The sequence below is a fragment of the Camelina sativa genome, chromosome 3 (assembly GCF_000633955.1).
Source record: "Camelina sativa cultivar DH55 chromosome 3, Cs, whole genome shotgun sequence".
Taxonomy (NCBI): domain Eukaryota; kingdom Viridiplantae; phylum Streptophyta; class Magnoliopsida; order Brassicales; family Brassicaceae; genus Camelina; species Camelina sativa.
Window position 1 is genome coordinate 10,657,990 of NC_025687.1, and position 20,317 is coordinate 10,678,306.

At 33.8% G+C, this 20,317-nt stretch overlaps 7 protein-coding genes across 8 annotated transcripts; 5 read left to right on the forward strand and 2 right to left on the reverse strand.

Moving 5' to 3' along the window:
* On the forward strand, positions 1,078 to 1,799 carry LOC104776435 (10 kDa chaperonin, mitochondrial). The gene is made up of 3 exons (XM_010500510.2): positions 1,078 to 1,266; positions 1,369 to 1,508; positions 1,616 to 1,799. The coding sequence occupies exons 1-3, from the start codon at positions 1,162 to 1,164 to the stop codon at positions 1,662 to 1,664; spliced, it is 294 nt and encodes a 97-aa protein (XP_010498812.1). The 5' UTR covers positions 1,078 to 1,161; the 3' UTR covers positions 1,665 to 1,799.
* Positions 1,905 to 3,907, reverse strand: LOC104776436. Of its 2 annotated transcripts, none has more exons than XM_010500513.2 (6): positions 3,585 to 3,907; positions 2,874 to 3,137; positions 2,743 to 2,798; positions 2,576 to 2,654; positions 2,356 to 2,494; positions 1,905 to 2,273 (listed from the first exon to the last, which is right to left on the reverse strand). In XM_010500513.2, exons 2-6 carry the CDS (start codon positions 3,038 to 3,040, stop codon positions 1,968 to 1,970), a joined length of 747 nt encoding a protein of 248 aa, XP_010498815.1. In that variant the 5' UTR covers positions 3,041 to 3,137; positions 3,585 to 3,907; the 3' UTR covers positions 1,905 to 1,967. The 2 variants fall into 2 exon arrangements, with proteins under 2 accessions (XP_010498815.1, XP_010498814.1); XM_010500512.2 differs by having other exon boundaries at positions 2,874 to 3,142.
* LOC104776437 (MLP-like protein 328) lies at positions 3,992 to 4,844 on the forward strand. The gene is made up of 2 exons (XM_010500514.2): positions 3,992 to 4,265; positions 4,362 to 4,844. Exons 1-2 carry the CDS (start codon positions 4,085 to 4,087, stop codon positions 4,631 to 4,633), a joined length of 453 nt encoding a protein of 150 aa, XP_010498816.1. The 5' UTR covers positions 3,992 to 4,084; the 3' UTR covers positions 4,634 to 4,844.
* LOC104776438 (MLP-like protein 31) lies at positions 6,493 to 7,365 on the forward strand. The gene is made up of 2 exons (XM_010500515.1): positions 6,493 to 6,764; positions 6,850 to 7,365. Exons 1-2 carry the CDS (start codon positions 6,557 to 6,559, stop codon positions 7,119 to 7,121), a joined length of 480 nt encoding a protein of 159 aa, XP_010498817.1. The 5' UTR covers positions 6,493 to 6,556; the 3' UTR covers positions 7,122 to 7,365.
* On the forward strand, positions 13,740 to 14,917 carry LOC104776439 (MLP-like protein 28). Its single transcript, XM_010500516.2, has 2 exons — positions 13,740 to 14,210; positions 14,304 to 14,917. The coding sequence occupies exons 1-2, from the start codon at positions 13,958 to 13,960 to the stop codon at positions 14,354 to 14,356; spliced, it is 306 nt and encodes a 101-aa protein (XP_010498818.1). The 5' UTR covers positions 13,740 to 13,957; the 3' UTR covers positions 14,357 to 14,917.
* LOC104776440 (protein C2-DOMAIN ABA-RELATED 8) lies at positions 17,576 to 18,687 on the reverse strand. Its single transcript, XM_010500517.2, has 3 exons — positions 18,447 to 18,687; positions 18,133 to 18,228; positions 17,576 to 17,983 (listed from the first exon to the last, which is right to left on the reverse strand). The coding sequence occupies exons 1-3, from the start codon at positions 18,555 to 18,557 to the stop codon at positions 17,693 to 17,695; spliced, it is 498 nt and encodes a 165-aa protein (XP_010498819.1). The 5' UTR covers positions 18,558 to 18,687; the 3' UTR covers positions 17,576 to 17,692.
* Positions 19,622 to 19,879, forward strand: LOC104778830 (protein RALF-like 3). The gene has a single exon (XM_010503257.1). It carries the CDS (start codon positions 19,622 to 19,624, stop codon positions 19,877 to 19,879), a length of 258 nt encoding a protein of 85 aa, XP_010501559.1.

Sequence of the window (20,317 nt, forward strand, 5' to 3'; positions counted from 1 at the left end):
TGCTTGGATGATAATTGAGGTGAATCTTTATGCTATAGTGCCTATCCATTTCTTCATCATTGTCATAAGATCTAAAACCCATACGTATTATATACTTTAGGGACCTCCAAAAAGACACATTGAGCTTTTGATCGCGTGTTGCTTTGTTATCATCTTTGCCCACTTTAGGGACCTTAGCTCCAAGTGTCAGTTTTATTCTTTTCCCCCATATTTTTTCTCTTTTACATTATAATTTGCCCACGTTAGGGACATCCAATACAAATTTTAAGTTCAATTTTCTTTAAAGCTTTTTCAGTTTTAAAATTTTTAAGAATGGAAATAAAGTTGATCTACTTTTGGATAAGTCTAACACGGTTTGGATTTCTTGGTTAAACTGAATTATTTTTGAATGATCAGTATTCCAATCGTTGTCAATTCATTTGATTTTGAGCTGACTTAGAGACATCACTATGTTATAAAGTAATTGTTCCATTCAAGAGCTCAAACCTATGTGGTCTAAAATGCTTTGCATACGTGCATTGTCTTTCTACAAACCGACTTTTCCGTAGATATAGACATAACTTGTCTGTTGAGTACATCTAGGGTTTATATTTTATATTTTAACGTCTAGCTACTTTTTGAAACGAACCCACAACCTTGAGTATTAATTTAAAGTATATCCATTTTTCATTGTAAAACCCAAACGCAGAACGGCAGAAGTACTCATGATATTTTTATGGAGACAAAAGAAAAACATAAGAAGAAAAGAGTATTTTTCGTTAGATTGACAAAAATTGTTCATATACTTTTAAACAAAATTATATATGTGATTTTATGAAATAACACGTTTATCGAGCGATTTTGTTTACACAAATTATAAAATAGATTACCACTAATTGAACAAACTCTTTAAGTGCCATTGACTTAATTAATGAAAAATGTAAAATTAATCCATGCATGTACCATACTTTTCAAAAATATATTTGCTCTAATCGTCATGATTTTAAAAAATACTTAATGGGCCTGGGCTGCGTAAAGCCCAAGTAACCATAAAAAAAGCATCTCTTCTTAAACCCTAGACCCTAGAATATTCTTTAACCAAGCTACATCTAGCGGAACTCGAGCAGAGCGTTTTGATCCATCCAATCTCCGTCGTCTTCATCACCGTCGAATCAGAGAGAAATGGCGAAGCGTTTGATCCCGACACTTAACCGTGTATTGGTGGAGAAGATTCTTCCACCTTCTAAGACTGTCTCCGGCATTCTCTTACCGGAGAAATCAACTCAGGTAAAGAAAGGGGTTTCTTGAAAACTCTTCATCTCTTTTTACTCTGTTTCTTTCGATTGGGCGAACCATAATAATTTTGTTCTGGATTTGAATCAAACGCAGTTGAATTCGGGGAAGGTGATAGCAGTTGGTCCTGGAGCTAGAGACAGAACTGGGAATCTGATTCCTGTTTCGGTTAAGGAAGGAGACAATGTCCTATTGCCTGAGTTTGGTGGTACTCAAGTTAAGCTTGGAGAGAAAGAGTATGCTCTTAACCTGTTCGATTTAATTCCTCTGAGAATAAAGTCTTATCGTTTTTTTTTTTTTGTTTTTCCAATTTTGACTCATTTCATCTGTCTCTTCCCTGCAGGTTCCTATTGTATAGGGATGAAGATATCATGGCTACACTTCACGATTGATGTTTTGAAGAGATAGAGTTTGGTTATTGCTCTTCCTTTTGTTATCTGCCATTGTTATGAGTTTGTTATTGTTCTTTACTACTGTTGGCAACAAGTTTTTACAGTTCCAATAATCTATTATGATTCAGAATGTCTTAGATTTTGCTTTCTTAACGAAATGAAGATGATCTACTTCTTACATAGATATTACTAGTCTAGAATGCTTCTTAGTTATGTCGGCTGATTAGGAGAAACAGAGAAACCAATTTTGGTTTCACTGTTCCAAGAATAGAGAACTTCCATAGCGGTTTTGGAATTCTTGATCTACTCAAGTAGCTTATTGCATGTTCCAACACCAATGGCTGCAGCGAGGTGCCAACCAGCGTGAAGGAAAGGTGTCTCGGGGAAGAAATCATCAGCTATGAACAGAGCACCTCCTAGCAATGATGACATCTTGTGTACGTTATGAGCTGTTTTGAGGTCTGGATCCTTTAAGCTTCTTTTGGCAAATGCGACTTCCATCATTCCGGTGTGAACTGCAGAGACCATGAGAGGCTGAAATGGTAGAACTAACGCTGATGCAGCCATCAGAAGCTTTGGGTTCTCATTCCTTAGAGCCCTTGAGAGACACTATACAAACCACAATCGAATCAAAATGGTTAAATTGGTTGAAGAAGAATTTAGAGTTAGGTTTACAAAGACTGGAACTTACTATTGTTGTTGTGGCTATCATTGTGTAATCTACCCATCTCAGGTACTTCCTCAACTTCCCTCTAGAGGCATGATACAAACTCGATGCAATTCCAACTCCAATTAGGGAGTTTGCGTAAACCTTTGTGTTCAGATTCTTCCTACATTGTATAGTTCTTTAAGTTCCTAGTCTTGTAGAGAAACTCTACCTGAATAGATTTTGGCAAAGAGAGAACATTTACCTTGGTGCCTGCATTCCGAGGAATATGAAAGGAAGTGAAGTAGCCACATTAGCAGCTGTTTCTAAGATACTCTGGTCACCTGTCGTATGTTTTGATTGCATAATATTAGACCGTTAAAAGATTGGAAAGGATTAAAGAAACTCAAAACAATGCAGAAGGATTCATACCGCGAATGCTGCAACAGATTGGCCTTAGGCATGGAGGTCTTTGTTGCCAAAAACGTCTGTAAAAGGGAAACAATGTCAGCTACTGGGTAACCTGAGAATATGTCACAGCCAAATATGTTCAAGTAACATACTCAATGGACAGTCTCTGATTTGAATCCATTACAGAGGGTTTGGTGTTGGTCTGAAAGTCACCAACTTGAGTTGTCTTCTCAAACGAGAAGGGAGAATGAGACACGACATGAACCCCATGGATACCCTCAAGGGCATTGCTTGACTTTGATACATTTTGCAGGCTCATGGAAGCTTCCTAACGCCGCCCTTGAGGAAGTAGTGTGTCTTGTAATCAAAATCTCTTATACGCCAGCAGAGCGAACTACTTGCTCGCCTTGCTTGTTCTGTTCTGATTATCAAAACAAAAAAAAAAAGATTTATAAACTTACCCTTAATAATTGGTTATCCATGTTTCGCCAGAGAGAAATTGTTAATAAGTCAATACATCAAACTTTTGTATTGCTCAATACTCAATGGCCAGAATTGTATCTACGTTTTCTTTTCCATACTCTGGGTTCAGTTTCAGAAAATGCAGAAACAAAACAATCCAAGATTGATGGAGACTGATGAATACATATATTATAATAGCCCACGAAGCATATAAACGTTTTGAACAAAGTCAACGGCAAAGCTAAGAAGAAGCAACATGAATTAATGAATACATATTATAAACCCACGACATGAAGCATATAACGTTAACGTAGTTATTACAGGAAATGATTACATAGAAACATACAGAACTTTAAACACAGTTCGAGCAGAGAGAGAGAGAGAGAGGGATCGAATCGAACCTGGAGGAATGGTCGTAAAAACTCGAGAAGAATTGTTGGAGAAGTAAAATGTTATAAAGAGAGAGAGGGAGAGAAGGAAGCGAGTTGAAGCAGAGAGAATCAGAGTAAGAGAGATGCGAATGACTCACGAATCTTCTTCCTCAACTTCTCTTACTCCCAAGGCATATTCTCATCATCAACAATTATTCTAGTTACAATTACCTGGGCCGGTTTTCTCGGGTGAGATACCAGTTTGATCCGAGGCTAACTCGCGTCATGCATGCTTATAAATATGGGCCAAATATGGGTCAAGCCCAACGTATAATGTATTGTTTCCGTCAAAAGTCCAAGACCACGTGTCTTGAATATCAAGAAAACTAATCACGTAAGAACTAAGAAGAAGACGAAGAAGCCACCTTTCATTTTCCTTGGTTATTTTATTTTAGTACGTTATGGTAAAGATAAGTCATAAGTCATAACCCCAGCCTGGCAGATCTGATTGATCAAAGAATCGTCGAGTCATGGCGGCGGCGGGTGTTGAGACTCTCGAACTGGAGATCCAAGTGAACATGACGGCCGATAGATTCTTCGAAACTTTCAAAAAGAAAGAAGGAAATTTCACGGACAAGACAGAGGCAGTTTCTGTTCTTCGTGAAGATACCACTTCCAACTCCTCTATTCAGATCTGGAACTTCATTGTAGGTATGTAATATAAAACTCATTGACTTTTTCGGATTCTTTCCTTTCCTAGTTCTTGAATTCATTCCATCGATTTTTACATTTGGAATATGATCATAGATGGTAAGATGGAGCAGATAAAAGAGAAGATAGAGGTAGATGAAGAGAACAAGTCAGTTTCTTTTTTAGCTCTTGAAGGAGACGTGTTGAAGCAATACAAGAGCTATAGGATAAGACTTGACGTTGTTCCTAAAGATAATCGAGTTTGTATTGCCAAGTGGACATGGGAATACGAGAAGCTGAACGACGACGTTCCTCCTCCTACCAGATACACTGCGTTCGTTGCAGAATACACGCGCGACCTCGAGACTAGGTTGTTGTCTGAATCGTGAACATATCATCAGTGTCTCCGAGTTGACTGCCTTGTTAATTAAGTTAAACCAAATCTTGTTAAGCAAAAATAAGATAAAATACACAAGAGTTTATATAGTTCCCCTGTTTTGGTCAATCGTGAGACTTCCTCACAGTTCTTCAAAATTGTACCTATTTTTTTTGTTTTTGTAGTTATTATTTTGTCCTATAAAGCTACATCCATTGTTTTAATATACATCCCACAAGCTTGCAAATTACAACGGCGATAAATGGTTTCCATAGATATGATAACATAAAACATTTTGCATTAACTAATATAAAATGTTGTACTCATATGAATAGATCTTAGGAACTACCTATTTCAAATTTTTTTTTTATTGTTGTTCTTTTGCATATATATATATATATTGCCTACAATTTCATACTAAAATATCTACACAATTTAAAAAAAAAAAAAAATTACATACATGAGTATATTTATTGGATAACTTTGTATATAGTTTATTTCTTTCTTATATAATAATATTAGATATATATTTATATGCATTATTGTTGATGATGAATCAATTATATGGATTATATTCCTCAAGCTAAAACTAAGTTCCATGAACCTTGAGTTCCATCGAATTTCCCAAAAGAGAAAATTGACAAGAAAAAAGTGATTCCCTTTCAACTCTATTTCGATAAGATACATTTCTCAGTTTAGAATTTATTTGACATTATTCCTCTCTTTTTTTGTTCACCCCTCAATTAAGGTTCTTCCTATTCTCCCTGTGATCTTCGTCCAGGACCATATATAGGGGGTTTTTTTTCTTAAATGTTTTCATTTTCGCCATTATATTTACTTACTTTTTTTTTTGGTAATACTTTCTATAAATATATACTGCATGCAAAACTTTCCACGTAATTTGTTTTTTTTTGTCATTTTATATTGTTTTCCACTTATCTTATCAACTCATACAGTGATTTTCCGAGAGTTATTAGATAAATACACCACATGTTGTTCCCAAAATCGATAAATAGTAGTGTTGTAATATGGAAATGGGACTATATATAGGAGGAGTTATTTAATTTGCAGATTCGACATGCACGGCCTCAAGACAGCATACCTTGTCTGAATTGGGATATCAATTTTATGAACGGGTCTAGTCTTGTTTTTGGTAGATGGAAAAGTGGTCAATATATATTGAGCAGCCTATATAACATTCTTGAAACACACCATTTTTGGTGGAGATACATATCACTGAATTGATTCCCACAACTGACTACATGAATTCTATAATTGTTATCAGCTACTTAGTTTGATTCCTTCCCATCCCTAAGGGACCATGCATATATATTCCAACATTTCGCAACTCTGTCGTCTTAGAATGACTCGTGCAACTTAATTTTTTTTATAGGTTTTAAAGGTATTGGCAGATTGACATAAAATGCCAATAGAAAGTCCACAAACCACAAACCAGTCTTACTAAAGGGAACCATCAAACCCCTACGGCAAACGACGACGTATCATGTGCTTAAATGTAAACATAATTGTGTTTGTGTAATTGTGTACATGTTTACTAGTTACAATATTAATTCATACTGTTTAAAATAAACTATTAATTTTAATCTTATTAATATATAAAATTTAAATTGTACAACCAAATTTTTTTTCCTGTTGGCATCTTACTAGAAATTTTCAATTATATTTGAAAAACCCACTAAAGTATCTAACATTTCTCAAATATATGACATTGGTATTCATCATGAAACAATTAAAACTCAGGGAATAAATAATGGTAACAGAAGCTTTTCTTATTTGATAACTTTAAGTCATAATACTCCAATATTCTTGCCTAGTTACAAATTGCTCATCCTCTCCTCTATAAAAGCGGGTAAACCAAATAGACTCACTCACTCTTATTAAATCCTAGAGAAGCAACACCGACGTATAAATACAAATGGCACAAGCTACACGTCAGTCTTCTTTGGAAGGGGAACTTGAGGTAGATGTGGAGATCAAAGCTTCGGCAAAGAAGTACCACCAATTACTCGCTGGAAGACCACATGATCTTGCAAAATCCAGTCCTGACAACATCCAAGGATGTACTTTGCGTGAAGGAGAGTTTGGCAAAGTTGGCAGTGTCATTTTCTGGAACTATGTTATTGGTAAACACGAATATATTTAAATATATATACACATAGTTCTGAAACAACATAAACGATTTGGCTGGTACCCTTCGTTTGGGTGCAGATGGGCAGCCAAAAGTGCTGAAGGAAAGGCTCGAGGCAGTGGATCAGGAGAAGAATCTGTTAGTGCTCAGGGTCATAGATGGAGATATGATGAAAGAGTTCAAGAGCTTCTTGATCACTCTCCAAGCAACCCCAAAGCTAAGAGAACCTGGAAGTGTGGTTACGTGTCACTTCAAATATGAGAGGAAGGATGAGCTGGTTGCTCACCCGGAGAAACTACTCGCGTTGATTGTCAAGGCATCCAAAGACATGGACAAATTGCTTTTGTCCTAAGTCTAGAGAAGTTGTCAGATATTCATACATCTATCTATCTATCTCTGTTTGTGGGTGTATTTTAAAATGTCTCAATAATGTGCTCTCTCTATGAAGAGATCTAGTCTGCAAGTATTGCAGAGTTTGTGTTATGTACGTTCGAAGTTGTAATTACTTCCAAACTGTACTATGTGGGGCTATAAGTTTCACCTATAGGCATGTTATGTTTTAAGAAAATTAAGAAAGACATGGGAATACGAGAAAATAAACGACGACGTTCCTCTTGACAAAAAAAAAAAAAAAGAAGGAAAACGACGACGTTCCTCCTCCTACTAGATACATTGCATACGTAGCAGAATACACAACTCTATATTTATTGGATAATATGATAGAATTTTGCAACTACATGACAATATATATTTGGATAATTTTGTATATAGTTTATTCTTTCTTATATAATATTACATCTATATCTAGCTATGTGTATGGTTGATGAATCACTTATGTAAACGTTTATATATGTTCCTCAACCTAAAACTAAAGGTCCATGAGTTCCATCGAATTTCCCAAAAGAGAAAATTGACATTATTCCTCTCGTCTTTTTGTTCCGCATGTGTGGTCTTCGTTTAGGACCACAGGCTTTTGGAATTCCTTGTTCTGAAATGTAATCACTTTCGCCATAATATTTACATACTTTCTATTAGTATATTTAACATGCAAAACTTTCATCGTAAGTTTTTTTATCATGTTATATATACTGTTTCCACTTATATTATTAATTAGTGGAAGTACTCATACATGATTTTCTTAGAGTTATTAGATACCACATGTTGTTCCCTATATCGATAAATAGTATTGGTGTGATATGGGAATAGGATAGGAGAAGTTTTTTTTTTTTAACTTTCAGATTCTACATGCACGGCCTGAAGAGAAAACGTTTCATTTGTCTGATCTATGATGCCGATTATATAAACGGCTATATATATTCTTGTGTCTTTGGTAGATGAAATTAATAGCAGCCTATAACAATCTTGAAACACGCCTTTTTTGGTGGAGACACATCCCACATCATTGAATCGATTCCCACACCGACCTACATGAATTCTATAGTTTTCTTTTTGGCTAAATATGTTAATATCATTATAGAATGCTAAAAACTATAGTTGTTATCAGCTACTTGGTCTGATTCCTTCTCATCCGTAAGGGACCATATTGTTAGAATGACTCCTGCAACTTGAATTTTATTAATAGCTAGTGTTTAAATTAATGGTGTGGGCAGATTGACTGCAATCTTAATTACCAGGTGAACCATCAAACCCGACGGAAACGACGTATCATGTGTTAATTCTTTTAAAAAATCTAGACATAATTGTGTTTGTGTTTACTAATTACAATACTATATTTTTTTTTTACAATACTCCTATATTAAAATGAAACGATTAATATTACATTTTGTTACTAGAATTTTGATCAAAAGATTTGAATAAATATATTATAACATGTAAGCATAAAATATATGTTGGAAAAATCACTATATGCTGACTGAGCGTAAATATAACAATATAACATCATCATGAAGCATAAACACATGTTAAACAGTAATGCTTGCAAATATTATGGCGAAAGTTGGAATTAAAGTCGTGGAATATTTATAAACCATAGTAACTTAAAATTACAAGTTTACATACTTTATTGGGGGTTTATATACAATAGACCAGGCCTAAACCAAAGCTTCTAAACCAACTAATTATAAACTATACAGACTTCAATTAAAACATAATGATATGAACTATATACAAAAGGATCATATACTATAATAGTCCCCCTCAAGATGGATCATATATGTTGAGAAGACCCATCTTACTTGTCAACTGTTGAAAGGGAACAGGATGAAAAGCCTTTGTGAAAGGATCAGCAAGCTGCAAATGAGTGTTAACATAAAGTAATTTAAACAAACCTGCAACTAACCGTTCACGAACACTGTGACAATCAGATTCGATATGCTTTGTGCATTCGTGAAAAACAGAGTTATTGGCGATGTGAATGGCAGCCGTATTGTCATAAAACAGAAGAGTCGGCTTATGGAGAGGAATCTGGAGTTCTTTGAAAAACTTAGTAAGCCAGACAAGTAATCAGAGAAAGACTACGATACTCAGATTCTGCAGACGACTTCGACACAACCTGCTGTTTTTTGGATCGCCAAAATATCAAGGATGTTCCCAAGAATATGCAATGGCCTGAAGTTGAACGTCTCGTGTCTGGACAAGTATTTTAATCCGCATCAGCAAAAGCTTGAATCTGAAGTTCTGCATTGGAGGAGTAGAATAAACCCTGCCCAATAGTGCCTTTGATATAATGGAGAACTCGGTAAGCTGCTTGGAGATGATCATGTCGAGGAGCTTCAGAGAACTGACTGAGCTTGTTGACAGCAAAGGTAATGTCAGGACGAGTAGTCTGAAGATACATGAGCCGTCCAATGAGTCGCCGATAGACTTTGCCATCAACAAAATCACCACCAGTATCCTTAGAGAGCTTAACACTTGGATCCATAGGAATGTTAGAAGGTTTACACCCAAGAAGACCTATTTCATCAAGAAGATCCAAAGCATACTTCCTTTGACAAACATGAATACCATCAGCGGATCTTGCGATTTCCAAACCCAAAAAATATTTGAGTGGACCAAGATCACGCAATTTAAAATTGGATGTAAGCTGAGCTTTAAACTCCTCCACCGCAGCGTCATTGTTGCTGGCAATAATGATGTCATCCACATAAACTAGAACACACAAGAAGAGATCAGTAGTGATTTTCAGAAAACAAGAATGATCAGAATGAGACTTCACAAACCCCAAATCAATGAGAGTAGATTTAAACTTCAAGAACCACTGACGAGAGGCTTGTTTAAGACCATATAAGGAATTCTTCAATCTGCAAACCGCATTAGGTGGAAGAGAGTCCCCCTTTCGTGATGCATATCCTGGAGGAAGCTTCATATAGATTTCCTCATCAAGGTCACCATTGAGGAAAGCATTAGAAATATCCAATTGGTGAAGAGTGAAACCATAGATAGCAGAAATAGCCAAGAGGAGCTTCACAGAGGTAAGCTTGCAGACTGGAGAAAACGTGTCATGAAAATCAACTCCTTCAGTTTGTGTGTATCCTTTGGCAACAAGACGTGCCTTATACTTCTCAATAGTACCATCGACATTGTATTTTATCTTGTAAACCCACTTGCAACCAATGGGTTTTTTATTCGGAGGTAAAGTACATACGTCCCATGTGCAAGTAATCTCTAGAGCATCAACCTCAACATCCATAGCTCCACACCACACCTCAAATTCTTTGGCTTCAGCATAGGTTGAGGGTTCTTTGTTTTTGTCTATGGCAACTAAAAAAGAATAATAAAGTTATGACACTTTATTATAAGAAAGAAATTGAGAAATTTTATGTATGGTTGAAGATCTCATTGAATGACAGTAAGCAAGCTTTTTGATTTTCCTATGCAATGTTTGACCAGAAGATTCAGGGACATTTATATTAGGACTAGCAGAAGGCATAGTCTCTAAGGATGATGAAGAAGGAGAAGCCTCTGCATCAGATATATGATGAAGCATAGGAGAATGGCTAATCAGATCAGGAAAAGAGTTTTTAGCTTCCTGAGATAATTCTGACTTAGCAAAAGGGAAGAGCTCTTCATGGAAAACTACATGTCTAGAAATGAAAATGTCATTTGTTTCCAGACCAAGAAGTTTATAGCCTTTGTATCCAGACGAATAACCAAGGAAAACACACGCTCAAGCTCAGGGATCAAAAGGACTTTTCTCATCAAGCACAGGAGCTGGAAGACGATTAATGAGATGAACAGCAGAGAGAACACAATCTCCCCAATAAGAGAGTGGGAGATGTGATTGGAACAAAAATGCTCTAGCAACATTGAGAATATGTTGATGCTTTCTCTCCACAACAGAATTTTGTTGTGGAGTTTCAGGACAAGAGTGAAAATGAACAATACCTTTAGATTGGAATAAATGAGTGAAATTAAGCTCATGAGCATTGTCAGATTTAACCCCCTTAACCCTAGTCTCAAACTGAGTTTCAACCATAGCAAGAAAAGAAGGAAAGATATGAAGAACATCAGATTTCTATTTCATTAAGTAAACCCAGGTAGCCCTTGAATGGTCGTCAACAATAGTGAGAAAATATTTAAAACCATCATGAGTAGGAACAGAAAAAGGTCCCCAAGTGTCAATATGAACCAATTCAAAAGGAATTTTCTTTATATTATTATGAGAAATAAAAGGGATATGTTTTTATTTTGCCAAATGGCAAGTTTTAAAATGAAAATCCTTTTGTATTTTTGGTTCTTTTACAAAATGTAAAACAGAAGAAAAAGACTGAAGCTTATAAAAGGAAGGGTGACCTAACCGTTTATGCCAGAGATCATGAGAAACAACAGAAGCGGCGACTAAAGAAGCTTTATGAACTGGAAGATTTATAGACTCAATGTCCAGAAAATAAAGAGTAGCCGCTTGTTTACCCATTCCAATCATTAAGTCCCGAGAAAGATCCTGAAGAGCACAAGAATTCTCATCAAACCAGATTTTGCAACCCATAGATTTGGTCAAACAACTGACACTTAAAAGATTAAATTTGAATTGGGGAATATATAAGACATCATGAAGAACTAAATGATTGCCCAAATGAACAGATCCTATCCCAACAATGCTCACTAAACCGCCATTAGGAAGATTGACATTAGTATTAGAGAGGAATTTGAAAGTGGAAAAGGAAGTTTTGTCATGGCAAATATGGTTAGTAGCTCCTGTGTCTATCACCCAAGCATTGATAGCAATAAGATTGCTATTCGCAGAACAAGCATAACGTTTTGTAATCGAAAAAGGGTTTGGCCTATCAACACTGGAAAAAGAACAAATGATAGAGGGGTAGAAATTACCAGGTGTTGGGCCATTGGGTAAAGAAGAAGAAGGGAGGGAAGATACTGAAACTGCATGAACCTCAGGTGTGGGTGTAGAGCTTTGGATCCTGGTGTTGAGAAAAGAGACTATTTGCTGCATCTGTTCTGTGGAGAGATCATCAGTCAATTTTGGGGTCTCTCCAACAACATTTCCTTCACTCACATTATCAGAGATGATATTAGCTGCAGTAGGAACGACTCATGTTGACTTGAAACGAGGATGACCAATCGGATAACCATTCTTCTTGTAGCATTTATCCATGACATGGCCAGTTCTTCCACAGAAGGTACACATTGGTTTATTCCCTTTTTGAATTTGATAACCACGACTGTTGTTGAGTAACCTGAAAAGCTGAAGAGTCGAGGGAACCAGAAGCAGGTGGAAAACTAGCCAATCGCTGAGAATCATCTTGGTCCAACATGTTCCCGTTCTTCGAATCAATGTCCAAAGAGATCGACGAGCACCTCTTGTCCGAGGAGTAGAGGCTTTTTGTGTGCGTGTCTTGTTGTCTATCTAATATTTATACACTCTACTTTTATAAACAGGATGTTATGTTATGGTATGATAACATATAAATAATGCATTAACGAATAACACATCGTTTAAACATATTGATCATTTATATATGCAAGTAATCAATATCAGCGGAGAGGTTATTTCGATCTTTTTGGAACCAAATTCCATTTCCACCTTTTTGCAAATATTCAGACTCAGGTCTCAAATCTCAATGAATTGTTCATTCCTATACTGCTATCTCTCAGGAAAGTATTACAAAAACTTTAAAGCCTAGCATGCCGTTGTCCAAAGGGTTAAGGGTGGAACTTAGAAATAACAATTAAGCATGTTAATTTTCAAAAAGAAATAAAAACAAATATAAATAAAGCATGTCATTTTCTCCATATCAATTGCATCATCATAAATATCGTTATAAGGTAGTCGATATCATTCAAGTTTCAGAGAGTGAAGGTGTCCATGTTTGTTGAGGTGAAAACATAGTCCTTGTTGATTTGATATACAGAACCATATTACATTTTAGGAAAAGTAGTCACGTCGTGGAAGATTAGTTGGGCTAACAATAAATGGCTGCAATCATAAAACTTAAGGCTGATAAAGAAAAACAGCATGGATCGTACGTGTGTTTGATAAGTTTAATTAAGAGTATTCGATTCAGATAAAATAAACTGATCCGATCTAGAAGCCAAATATACTTTTCATTCGTTTCAAACAGTTTTTTTTCTTTTTTTCTTTTTCAGTTTTAGTTATTATACTCCTAAGAATCAGAACCAAGTCTGAACTAAACTAATGGTAATTAAATCTGAACCAACTTATGTAGTAAATCTTGTTTTACATTAGTTACGAAAATTATAAAATACACACGAACAAAAAAATTGGAAAATATCAAGCTGAAACTCTGATAGTCTGATTGAACCCTTTAATTAAAAAGAATTTGAGATAATTGTAAAGAGTAGGCGAGAGTAACTTCTTAACGTCCACGTGAATCTTGAGCTGGTTGAGTTATTAATGAAACGTATGAGGAGCGTCTCTATTATTAGGTTGAGATGTCATTAGTGAATAGTGATACGATGGGAGAGTGTGTCTATATCAGGGTGAGATCATGAAACTACTTAAATTTCTTGGGGGAGTAAGATTGTAAGAAGTAATTAATCACTCTGTAAATAAAAATATAACCACTCTCATTTCTCTTCCTCTCTATAAAATGAGCTACCAATTCTAGAGGGATTCATTCACCTTCTTAACACCATCTATAAGTGAACTAGAAATGCAAAGCACCAGGAGAAAAAAATGGCAGAGCCAGCGACTAATCCAGTGACGAAGGCCGAGGTTAAGGTAGAGAGACTGAGGCTGAGGTAGAGGGAGTGATGACTAAGGCAGAGACTGAGGCTAAGACAGAGACAACTAAGCCAGAGAATGAGGCTGAGACTAAGGCAGCATCGATGATTGGAGAGCTTGAGATAGATATTGAGATAAAATCTACGGCTGAGCAGTTCCACCATATGTTTGTCAAAAGACCGCACCATGTGCCCAAAGCCACTGGCTTCATTGGGGGAGTTGAGCTGCACGAGGGAGAGTGGGACAAAGTTGGTAGTATAGTCTCGTGGAACTACATTCATGGTAATGTCAACTTTTTTTATACGTAAATATAATTCTTCAAAGAAGAAATATTCATCTTAACGGTTAATCCACATAACTCGCTTTTGGGTGTAGATGGAGTACCAAAAGTAAAGGACAGGATCGAAGCGTTGGATCCTGATACATGATTACGGTTAAAGAAGTGTCTAAGGCAGGCCCGCACAGCTGTGGTCCAGTGGTAAGGAAGAATTGGGGAAATGTTGGAAGGAACTAACCCAGGTTCGATTGACCCTGGAAACAAAAATCATAGTTGTGTGGAAAGTCTGTCAGTTGGGCTTTGGCCCAATTGGTTTACATGGTAATCAGAAATACATGCGGTCTGATTACCCCTTGGCATTAATCGGAAAGCATTCCAAACTCGGGACAGATAGTGTGGTGGCCCTTCAGGAAGAAGTCCACTCTGAAGCACTTCGGTGCGTTTCTACCGAGGCTGACCGGATCAGCCGATAGGATTTATCAAAAAAAAAGAAGTGTCTACGGCAGGAGAAGATTCTTATTATTAGATTATTATGTTCCTTTCATAATTAGATTAAGGTTTTGGAATCTTTACTTATTTGTTTTATAAGTTAGGTCGGTTGTAATGGGTCTATAAAAGGATCCTCACATCATCATTAATAAACAAGTCCCAAGAATTAACCTTAATCTCTAAAAGAGAATTAGGGTTGAGAGGGAGCTAAGCTTTCATATCTTTCTTAATTCTCAAGCAATAAAGTGGTTCATAACAGATCCAGAGAAGATTCTGATAAAGTTCAGGGTCTTAGAGGGAGATAAGATGAAGGAAAACAAGACCTTCTTGTTAACACTCCAAGTAACACTAGATAACTATATATATATATGTTATATAATAAGAGAAGGTTTTTTCTAACTTTGCTTAACAATGTGATATTTGACACTCTACTTTTGTGACACATGTCATTCTCATTAATTTTAAATTTAACATTCTATTTTTTATTTAACTTTATTTTATTTGTATCTTATATGGTGTATAGTTTGTTAAAAAAAGATAATTGTTGTTTAGTTTATCTTTTCAATTTCAACATTTTTACAAAAATATCTTCCTTCCATTTTTGAGTTTTAGCATCTAATATATTTCATAATGAAATCATACACCATAGAACCTAAAAATAAAATACTGATCACCCAACTAAAAAATATAACAAATTGAAACCAAATAAAAATAGAAAATTGTTTCATATTTTCAAAGTAAAAACTGAAACCAAATTAATTTATGATAGACTAATTTAAAAATATAGAAGAGTTTCAAATATATATATATAAATCATATTATATTCAATAATCATATATAATATATTAAAGATACCGCTCAAATTTGTATTTAATAGTATTTTATAAGTTACAGTTTGACTATCTTTAAAACATATGTACTAAAAGAAAATGGTATCATAACATAATTGTTTTATCTCCCCCAAGAAATAATAGAAAACAATAGTTTCAAATTAATTTATTGTTAATTATACTATTTATTTTAAAGGTATAATATGAATACATGAATTAAATTTATTTTAAATTTAACATTCTATTTTTTATTTGACTTTATTTTATTTATATCTTATATGGTGTATAGTTTGTTAAAAAAAAAATAATTGTTGTATAGTTTGCTTTTTGAATTTCAACATGGTTACAAAAATATTTTCCTTCCATTTTTTAGTTTTAGCATCTAATATATTTCATAATGAAATCACACACCATAGAACCTAAAAATAAAATACTGATTACCCCACTAAAAAATATAACAAATTGAAACCAAATACAAATAGAAAATGGTTTCATACATTTCAAAGTAAAAACAGAAACCAAATTAATTTATGATAGACTAATATAATATAAAAAAATTTCTAATATATAAAAAACTCACATTATATTCAATAATCATATATATTGTATTAAAGACACAACTCAAATTTATATTAAATAGTAATTTATAAGTTACATTTTGATTGTGTTTAAATTATATGTACTAAAAAACATAATGGTATCATAACATTAATTGCTTTATCACCCTATGATATAACAGAAAACAATAATTTCAAAATTTAATTTATTGTTAATCATAATATTATATTTAAATGATTAGAAATAGAGACAATATATAGAAAATAAAAAAAATATTAAATTTCACACACTTTAATTTTCATGAATTTTTATAAAAACTTGTTAAACTTATAGTACAAGATATTTTTTTTGTGATATCGTTTTAATAAATTATTTTAAAATTGTCTTATCATATATAAAACTAATTTTTGTTAACTATTACTTTTAGATGATGACAATAAAATTATATAGGAAAACATAAAATTATCTATCAAACAAATTAAATAAGATCTTACACTTTTCTTTCTAGACTACTTATCAGTTTTTAATTTTCTAAAAAAAAAGAAAAAACTATAAAAAAAAATTAAAAAATATAATTTATCTTAGCTATTTAACGAAAATACTATATAGTTGACTTTGCTATTAGTAATGGTCTTATTACTATAGTAACATACTGTTTAAATAATTTCAACAATACATTGTAATCAAAAATATTAAGTAATATTTACTTTAACTTTTTTTTTTTTTTCACGACCCTTATATGAAACACTATATAACATATATAAATTGTAGTTGAACCGTAATATTATGAATATTATTTTTAAGACATATATAAAACAATTACATCTGTTCATTTCATATATAATTTAATAAAAACTTTATTTATATTTCAAGTTAATAATGCATACATAAACCACGCATCGGGTGGGCTACTTTCTAGTATATATATATATATTTTTTTTTTGTATTCGATAGATTTCTCTTGTTATCTATATTATCTAAGTAAATATTCTGAAATCTCTCAAAAGGTAACACCAAAGCAAGCAGGACCTGGAAGTGTGGTTAAGTGGCACATGGAGTATGAGAGGATTGACGAGAAGGTGCCTCATCCTGAGACTTTGCTTCCATTCTTCGAAGCAATGTCCAAAGAGATCGATGAACACCTCTTGTCCACGGAGTAGATCGAGGATTTTCTTTCTGCTTGTTTAAATAAACAATTCAGAGTTACTATCACATATATGTTTAAGTTATATATAATCAAGTTGCGATTATGCAACATGGATATTGTGTGGGCTATGAGCTTCTCTTATAATATGTTGTGTGTATTAACTATTAAACATATACTACTATCACATATAAATGTTGCAATTTTGCAACATTCACGTTGTGTGGGCTATGAGCTTTCTCTTATTATAATATGTTGTGTGGCTTACCCCTAGTTCTTTAGATCAGTGTCAAAAGAGTTCAAAGAACACCTCTTGTCTGAGGCATAAATAGACTCTTTACTTAATGTGTGAGCACAAATGAAAGTTGTAACATTTTGAGTTTGGTATTAGTATATTGACATCATCACCACTGCCTTATTATACAATCAAAAACAATTCAAGAAACTTGCTCTTTACATATCTCTTTCAAAGATCGCTTGAACCAGGAACATTAATCCACTCGATTTGAATTTCAACCGCGCCGCTTTCTACATTTCTCAGCTTGAGAATCATATCTTGGACAATCTTTCCATTACTGATGATGATTCTGCTCTCTTCAGCTAAGCAGTTGTCTCCACTCGGATTCACTCTACGGATCTCGGTTCTATCAGAGACTTCTTGAACATCCGTTCCTTGAGCCTCAAAAAAAGGCTTGATGTCTATCTCCGCATCTCCCATCGTGTCATGCGAGGTGAACGTATCCTTATCATACACTTCCTACAAGGAAACATGACAGAAACAATTCATTGATTTCAAAACCTCAAATAAACAAAAGCAAAAGACTCCTTTAAGATGAAGAATCCTAACAGCAAATTAATTAAAGAAGCATATATATATATTTCAAGAAGATTAAGAACTAAACTCACGAGATTCACATGTTGATTAGGATCATTGATTCCAAGCGTCAATTCATCGTTCCACTCAGGGTTGCAGCTATTTTTCACACCACGAGTCTTCAGTTTCTGAAGCAACATTGATTGAAATCATCAAAAAGTCTCCATTACCATCACAAACAGAGTATTATCCCAAATCTTCTTACGGTTCCATTTTTTAGAAATTGTAATCTACAGAGTAATAAATGGGCTAATCGATCTTATCTTGGATGATTGGATGAATGATCAAAACACGATCTCTACAACCAAAAAGAAAAAAAAAAAAAAACAGAGAACCTAAGAGATACCTGAGAGCCCATGGTTATGACGACGAAAGGGTCGCTAGTATTAGAGTCACGACTAACAAGATTAATCCCTCTTCTCACTCTGATTCTAAGAAGTCCAATCAGATTCTCCATGTCTCCTCCGACAAATTCACTTGCCTCTTTGTCTTGTGTTCTTGTACTTTGATTATCAGAAGAGAACGAGTTGCACAAGAATATTTCAACAGAATGAATGATGTTTGTTTAATATCTTTAAGAAAGTCTCTTGGCTTTTTGTCTACGTAAGCATCTTCTGGAGAATCCTTTTTATGCCTTTGGATTTATCAAAGCAAGACATGCCAACTCTTATCTCATTGTATGGTAAAAGAATTCTTTAATATATAGTCTATGATATTACTTCTTTAACTATAGTCAGTATAAATATTTAGAATTTTAGATGTCAAGGATTGATCACCTCGTGCCCTTCTGAAGATAAATACATGAATATACAAGGAATCATTTAAAATATAGACCACCCAATGATTTTATGACATAAATACATTGAGACCTAGAGAAAGGAAATTTAATTATATATTGTTTATCAAAATCTGTCTTATAATAATTACTACTAATTTGTATAGACCCATCATAAAATTTACTCACTATAGATATCACCAATGTAACTCTTTTTTTTTCTTTTTTCTATTTTAGAAATGTAGATAAAGACACATGAATTTGTTTGAGTAAACCGGCCCATAATTTATGACACATATATATATATATATATATCTAAGAATTGAAAGAAAAATTCACCTCATATTCATTAACAAAAATAAATTGATTTATTTAAGCTTAGATATGTATGAATAATCCTTCAAAAATCCGTTCACTATATATATCCGTTCACCTCATATTCATTAACAGTTATTTGCATGGATTTTATTCACTATGAATAAGAATGACATATGAATTACCTTTTTTTTTATAGACCATCCAGTATATTTAAGACACATATACAAATAAAGATTTAAGATTTACGACATGTAAATTCACTTCTAAACAAAGAAATGTACTAAACCTCTAATATGTATATATATATATATATATATATAATAATTCTTCATAAAACTGATTCACTATAAATATAAAACGGATTGAACCTTTTTGTTATTCAATTCACAAATACAAGTTCTTTTACAAAAAAGATATCTACTAAAATCATGAGAGGAGGAGCAAAGAGGTTGATTCTCGTGGCAACATTCGTATTATTTGTGTTTATAAGCATCATGAATGTTGAATCTCGAAGGGAACTTGGATATCCAAAACAAAGACTTGGTGAAGACCGAACAAATCCGTATGATCCAATAACACCAAAATGTGATCCTAAAAATCCACAAAAGTGTTTACCAAAACAACCGGCAAATCCATACCGTCGTGGATGTTCAAAAATTACAAGATGCCAGCGTGATACTGGCTGATCCATAAGCTTTTTCAAACTATATGTAACAAAAACAAATTAATTACGTCGTTTAAATTGAATAATTCTAAAACTATTTGCGTTGTATTTCTTTAATTTATGTTATTTGTTACCATAAAAAAAAACTATTTTATTTTGGAGCTACCACCCTAAAATCAAGAAATATACATTAGAGAAAGTTGGATCTATTGTCGTCGATCGCAAGACAAACTGGTGGTCTATTGTTTTTTAAGTTCATAGTCAATCTTAAATAATGCATGCAAATATATAAATCGTCATAATTTTCTTCAGTCTGGATATAATTTTGCAGCAACAAAAGTGTAGTCTCCGAAATGTTGATTTAAATTTTATTGGTTGTAAAGAATTTTCCCCTTTTCATAAAAAAATTGTAATTAACTAATCATGGTTGTAAAAAATTTCAGTTTAGCAAATGATTTGG

Bases quoted from the DNA above. Each gene is read 5' to 3' on its own strand.
- LOC104776435 (XM_010500510.2), top strand. From the start codon at position 1,162: ATGGCGAAGCGTTTGATCCCGACACTTAACCGTGTATTGGTGGAGAAG. The intron at 1,267-1,368 runs GTAAAGAAAGGG...AATCAAACGCAG, and splicing joins TACCGGAGAAATCAACTCAG to TTGAATTCGGGGAAGGTGAT. The intron at 1,509-1,615 runs GTATGCTCTTAA...TCTTCCCTGCAG, and splicing joins GTTAAGCTTGGAGAGAAAGA to GTTCCTATTGTATAGGGATG.
- LOC104776436 (XM_010500513.2), bottom strand. From the start codon at position 3,040: ATGAGCCTGCAAAATGTATCAAAGTCAAGCAATGCCCTTGAGGGTATC. The intron at 2,799-2,873 runs GTATGTTACTTG...TCCCTTTTACAG, and splicing joins AATCAGAGACTGTCCATTGA to ACGTTTTTGGCAACAAAGAC. The intron at 2,495-2,575 runs GTAAATGTTCTC...TATACAATGTAG, and splicing joins CTCGGAATGCAGGCACCAAG to GAAGAATCTGAACACAAAGG.
- LOC104776437 (XM_010500514.2), top strand. From the start codon at position 4,085: ATGGCGGCGGCGGGTGTTGAGACTCTCGAACTGGAGATCCAAGTGAAC. The intron at 4,266-4,361 runs GTATGTAATATA...ATATGATCATAG, and splicing joins GATCTGGAACTTCATTGTAG to ATGGTAAGATGGAGCAGATA.
- LOC104776438 (XM_010500515.1), top strand. From the start codon at position 6,557: ATGGCACAAGCTACACGTCAGTCTTCTTTGGAAGGGGAACTTGAGGTA. The intron at 6,765-6,849 runs GTAAACACGAAT...GTTTGGGTGCAG, and splicing joins TTTCTGGAACTATGTTATTG to ATGGGCAGCCAAAAGTGCTG.
- LOC104776439 (XM_010500516.2), top strand. From the start codon at position 13,958: ATGACTAAGGCAGAGACTGAGGCTAAGACAGAGACAACTAAGCCAGAG. The intron at 14,211-14,303 runs GTAATGTCAACT...TTTTGGGTGTAG, and splicing joins CTCGTGGAACTACATTCATG to ATGGAGTACCAAAAGTAAAG.
- LOC104776440 (XM_010500517.2), bottom strand. From the start codon at position 18,557: ATGGAGAATCTGATTGGACTTCTTAGAATCAGAGTGAGAAGAGGGATT. The intron at 18,229-18,446 runs GTATCTCTTAGG...ATGTTGCTTCAG, and splicing joins TCATAACCATGGGCTCTCAG to AAACTGAAGACTCGTGGTGT. The intron at 17,984-18,132 runs GTGAGTTTAGTT...GTTTCCTTGTAG, and splicing joins CTAATCAACATGTGAATCTC to GAAGTGTATGATAAGGATAC.
- LOC104778830 (XM_010503257.1), top strand. From the start codon at position 19,622: ATGAGAGGAGGAGCAAAGAGGTTGATTCTCGTGGCAACATTCGTATTA.